At 35.7% G+C, this 6000-nt stretch overlaps 1 protein-coding gene across 3 annotated transcripts in view; it reads left to right on the top strand.

The window, feature by feature from the left end:
- The first annotated feature begins 604 nt into the window (after positions 1-604).
- The window catches only part of LOC134532363 (uncharacterized), a 44321-nt gene continuing 38925 nt past the window's right edge, over positions 605-6000 (top strand). For all 3 annotated transcript variants that reach the window (XM_063368795.1, XM_063368797.1, XM_063368796.1), the window contains exon 1: positions 605-692. In XM_063368795.1, the coding sequence (XP_063224865.1) occupies positions 677-692 (16 nt within the window). In that variant the 5' untranslated portion in view covers positions 605-676. The remainder of the gene's footprint in view (positions 693-6000) is intronic.

The following is a 6000-nucleotide window of genomic DNA, read 5'->3' as shown; positions in this document are numbered from 1 at the left end:
CGATAGTGGGTCCCCCCCTTTATCGCGGGCGGCGGCTCACCTGGGGGAGGTCTGTGTCGCGCGCGGTGTCTTCGGCGGCGGCTCTGGAGGTGTCCACTGGGCGCGCTCCCGCAGGCGACGACCGCGGACGAGACTCGGCGAGACTGCCCTCCCTCGCCACCCGGGTGTCGGCCCGCGGCTACAACAAGTACTTCTTTTTCTTTTTTTACCGTCTTCGGGATTCGTGTGTGGCGGCTTGAACCGGGGGAAAAAAAAAATATATATGGAAGAACAACGGAAAGTCTTTCAGGTGGCGCGTGATTGGCTTTCGCGCCGAGTGACGCGGCGATGTCTGTCTCTCTCTCTCACTGTCACTCTGGCTTCTATTTCCCCCCCCTCTCTCTCTCCTTTTCGCTCTTCGTCGCCCCCCTCCTCCACCAACCACTCCTTCCTTCGGCCAGGCTGTGCAAACAAATGGCCAGCCGCCATGGGATCCCCGGAGACGGGCGATTGACAGGCGAAAGAAGGGGGGAAAAAAAAAGGCTTATCAGCCGCAAGATGGCGGCGGCTGAGGTGCGTCGCAATACCGTGTTTTTTTTGTTTGTTTTTTTTACCGTATTGCGCAACGACTGCGTGTTTCCTTTGCCATTCGTGTTCAGATTCAGAAATAGCGTTGGTTTGAGCTGAGGAATTCTGTATGGCTAACACAAAAGGTAAGTGTAATAACCGACAGAAAATCCCAGAAAGTGATTCGTAAACACTTGTGATTCGTCACGGCAGAGCACAATCGAGCACAATGTTACCGTTTTGTAACGTACACAAGCAGTTTCCTCCCCCCCCCCCTCCCACAAACCTTTCAGTATTTTATTTGCATCACCAATAGCAATAAGCACACAAACACAAAACGCTGTAACATTAAAACTTATTTAGAAACACGAATGCTTTATTAAAAAAAAGTTTCACCACAGTTGAGTGTTTTTATGCCTATATATAGCTGATAAAATCAATCTAAGAAAATGTACAATGCTCAGTAAAAAACACATCAACATGAATTATTTAAAGGTTTTAAATAAATGATTTTTCAAATTATAATACTTATTTATTTTGGCAGTACTTGAAACGCCAAAGTAGTATAAATTTGTTTCATTATTCTTTATCATTACTAAACACATCGTGCAGTGCGGCTAAAAATCGTTAGCGCAATTATCTTGTTACGTAGGTCCCTTGATATATCGGAGCGCATTGGCGTAGCTGTGTTCATAATGTTGGGGGGGACAAATAATGATTTTGATGTCATGTAAACCCATTCCCCTCTTACTAAGACTGGGGGTCCGGGGGTCCTCCACAGGAAAATTTTGATTTTAAAAGTGCAAAATAGCGCTTTTTAAGCAGTTTTGTATCTAACCATTGGATACATCAATGTTAAAATTATTATTCTTTCCTTAAGATAAAATTTAATGAGTGAAGAAATTACAAATAAAGTTAGGCAGAATAATATTATAAAATAAAAATATCACGGTCTAGAAAGTTGGAGGGACAGTCCCCTCCACCCAAAAAGTTCAGGGGGACACGTCCCCCCTGTCCCCCCCCCCCCGGTTCCTACGCCCCTGGGTATGCTATTAGTACTTATTTTCTGGAGAGAAGTATCAATTTGTTACAAAATACGCTGACGTTTCTTTTGATGAGGTAGTTTCCTTAATTGTATTACATATTTTATTTTGTAATTTGCCTACGATTTAAATTGAGTGAATAATATTACTATAGTTAATTATTTTATGAATCGTTTAATAACTTCAATATGTGATAGTAAATTATTTTTAAAACCTTAGATACTATATTATATTTCATTCCTAGAGTAAATCGTGTGCTATACAATTATGCATTAACCGTTTGTGTGTAGACTTTGTCTAACAACTCTTTAGTTTTAGGCTACATTTCGTAAATAAATAAAAATTCTGTTTTCTCTGACCCTAAATGTATAATGTTCCTAGCTATTAGGAAAAGTATAATTATTTTAATGTATTAAAAAAAATTAAAAATTCAATGCTTACGACAAAGGCCACATGCAAAACTGCATTCCACGCGATTATAAAATCTTTGTTCATGCTAGTTTTAAAATATGAATTGGCCTTTAAGTTTCTCAAAACAAATTTATAAATACTTGTTGAATTTTAAAGCTATTTATATACAATTACTCATAATTGTATCCCGAATGTATTTAAAACCGTAAGTAAATACATTATTTTTATAAGCATAATAAATTCGTATCCTGCCCCTTGAGGTGGATGAACCCCTAGCGGTTGATTATTTACCTAATATTTACGTGAAACACAGTTCTACGTGTAGACTTTTTAAGTAATATGATTTTCATTAAATATTTTAAAAATGCGTTGCATAATTTATTTTTGCATAATTAGCTGTCAAGTACCATTCTAAAAGTTCTGGCTGGCTACAGTGGCCATTTTAACGATTTTAGGTTATACTTTAAACACTATTAACTATAACAGCTGTCCAGTTAGGTAACACACAAAAAAAATTAAATAAAGAACGTAGTTAATTCCCGGCATGCGTTGCAATGACTCATTTATATTTTTATATTTTTTTGAAGTATAAATATCCAAAGCATCTCTCTGTCTCTATTGCTCTATCTTTGATCTATCTAACATCTACATATAAATCTATATCCCTCAATATTTCACCGTATCTCTCAGTATATGTCTATATCGCCCAATATTTTTCTATGTATTTATTACTCAATAACACTCTTTATTTACACATACATGAATATGTATCATTATATCTGTATCACTCTTTATTTTTTCTATACAAAAATATATCACTTTATATCACCCTCAATCTCTTTATATACCCGTATTTCTATATCTTTATATATATAGATCTCCATCTAATTCTCTATACCTCTTTCTATCGGTTTCGATCACTCTAATCCCCTCTATATATCGCTCTATCTCTATATATCTATATATCTCTATCTCTCTTTTAAATTTAATTCAATTTAATTCGGTCATGCGTGTGCACTCATACAACGAAAACACACGAACTGCCGCTAAACTATATGAAATACACACATTTGTTGAAAGGATTCGCACCCCACCTATTGTTAAATGGTTGTCGTAACTCAGAAACTTTCGCGGGCCTGCGCACAACAACTCAACAAAGATTCATCGCAATTGGATAAATGGTTTAGGAACGCTACGATTTGTTTTGTTAGTCCAGTTACTAAACAGCTGATTTCAACTTCAGAACCCCACTCCATAGACTAATACCTCCATGGATACGACACGCGCGGCACCATTATTATTCGTACCATAGAAAAGAGGAACTGCCATAAAATATTTAATGGCATCTATCCGAAACGACTCGCGAGCCACCTATTATACGTTATCTCACCTCACCTTCCTCGTGTTTTGTAGGTAATCTGAGCAAAATTTCGTAGGGATCGGATGAACTATGCGTTAAAAATGACATATAATTCTGCTTTAAGTGTTGGCTTTATCGAAATCTCACCTAGACAGTGACCTCCCTTGTGTTTCAAAGGTCATGTATGCAAAGTTTCATCGCAATCGGGTGAATGATTTAGTAACGCATAAGGGACAAACAAACAAACATTAATTTTCATATTGAAAGTAACTGTTACAGCTCATTGTCTTAGCATACAAGTTTTTTAGTAACCGACTAGTGCGTCTACAAAAAAAAATATTGAAAATGCTTCCGTGTGACACAAAAATCGAGAATACACCCATACATAAATAGTATTACGCCTTATCATCCAATAATGTATTTCTTTGTAGGAGCAGTGGCCAAATGGAAAAGTATTAATTTAAAGTGATAAATATATCTTCTAATTTAACCAGAAATTAAGGTTTTTTATTTCCTTCCTAAGTTGTCCAAGACTTAGTTCAAAGAATCAGTGTGTCAACTGTTTAAATTTGAAAAAAATATATGTATTATTTTGTGTTGCTAATAGTCCTTCAACTAAAATAAATTTTGATAGAGAAGTAGATATCTCATATAAAACTTTATGCGATACGTTTGTGTTGATATACGAGGCATGTCCGGAAAGTAAGTACCGTTTGGTCATTAAAATAATAAACTAATGTAAAAAACGTTTTATTGAAAGTTTTAGTTTACTTCATGCCAACATAACGTTTTCACATAGTCGCGATTCAGTTCCAAGCACTTTTCGCAACGCTCTACTAGTTTATTTACCCACTCTTCATAGAAGTTCGCCGCCTGGGAATGGAACAGACGCCTCGGCCATAGGCATTATGGACTTCGAATACACAATGCGTGTAGCCTAAGTACAGGCGCTCAGTAAACAATTACAGGAACGGGTTTATCAATCTCCGTACTCGAGTCGAAAAATGATGACCACCATTTTTTTGTAGGACGAAGAGGGCTTCATTTTTGTTGATTTAATGAAACGTGAGTTAGCAATTACAGCAAAATGTACAAAATTACGTTTGTCAACTGGTTTAAACTTCGCCACTTAAAATAAGATAAATAAATAAATAGAAATAAATAAATTACCAAGTATATTGTAATGTTTATTACTTTACATATGACATCACAACAATGGTGTAAAAATGTGTGGATGATGGGAGATATCTCTCTCTCCCCCCCCCTCCCCCGGAAGAAAATTCTAAACAAGCTATCGTTCCCTCAAAATAAAATAAAATAAAATAAAGTTATTTTGTTTAAGTATAATATCACTATTAATATATACCATAATTTATATTAAATACTTTAATTAAAAACAAGAAAAAAAATTATGTAATAATAAGATTTGATTATAACATATATACACCAAGTGGTGTCTAGCTGCGCTCAGTGGCGTGTGGCATGTATCTCTCATAGTACAATAAATTATAAAGTAGTAAAAATAACTGCATTTGAGAGTTTACTTGAATTAAGTTATATATATGCATGTCCCCCCAACCCCCTCCCCCACCCCCCCCCCAATTATTTTGTCCTTTCAATCCACAAATGAAATCCTGCGTACCAAGAAAAAAAATTCTATACTTTTAAAAAAATGCCTTTGGAAAACAATTGCCAAGAAATAGTTTGTAATACTAACAAAAAAAAAAGATTTTGTAACTTTGTACAACACATGGTTATGATTATTTCTGCATGTATGAAATAATTTTTCGAAATAATACCGTGTGTTTCTAACGAAAATTGGTGCATTATTTTATATTTTAATTGGTGTTTCATTCAAGCATAAATTAATCAAACTATGGAAAAGTTAATCGAATATTCAACAGTTTGACTTATTTTTTTATTACGCTTATTAATGTTGGCAGTTTATGATGGAAATCATGTAATGTAATGTTTTACAAATAATTTTTACTATTGAAGTTACTGGGGCAACACAAAGCATAAATTCCAGGGTAAAAATCCGAACCCAGTATAACTGAAACACTATTAGTAGTATATAATAGTAGGTCCGGCTACAGAGTTCAGGGTGTGGATTGCAGATGGGGGTAAATGACCAAATACTCTGTCACGGCGGCCATCTTGGATGATCTTGACCTTGACCTCGGCCGCCATCTTGGATTCCGCCATTTTATTTCCACAATTTTGTTAACTAGAAATTCCCGCCATTTTTAATTATGACATCACCATTGCAATTTTCTTTACGGCCGCCATCTTGAAAATCCGTAATAATTAACAAAAAAATGGTAAAAAATTAGAAAATGTATAAGAAACTAATTATATAAAATTTTCAATACAATTTTAATTAAAAAACACTCATGTCATGGAGCTCGGAGTCCCCGGTTCGAACCGATGAGGGCAAAAATAAAAAAGCAACCGATCCATACTCCACGGAAGCCACCGATAGACTGACCTCCTATCACTAATGCCAATGTATAATTATATATCGCGAGCTAGTATTATGTAATGTCCGCCATCTTGTTTTCGTCTGCTAGAGTGCATGCTGCCATGTTAGTTTAATTATTACCTGCTAGAGCTAGAGTGCAGTAATAATTTATTACTGTG

Source organism: Bacillus rossius, chromosome 5 (assembly GCF_032445375.1).
Source record: "Bacillus rossius redtenbacheri isolate Brsri chromosome 5, Brsri_v3, whole genome shotgun sequence".
NCBI lineage: Eukaryota > Metazoa > Arthropoda > Insecta > Phasmatodea > Bacillidae > Bacillus > Bacillus rossius.
The sequence above is the reverse complement of the archived record's forward strand: the minus strand, read 5'-3'. Positions and strand labels throughout refer to the sequence as shown.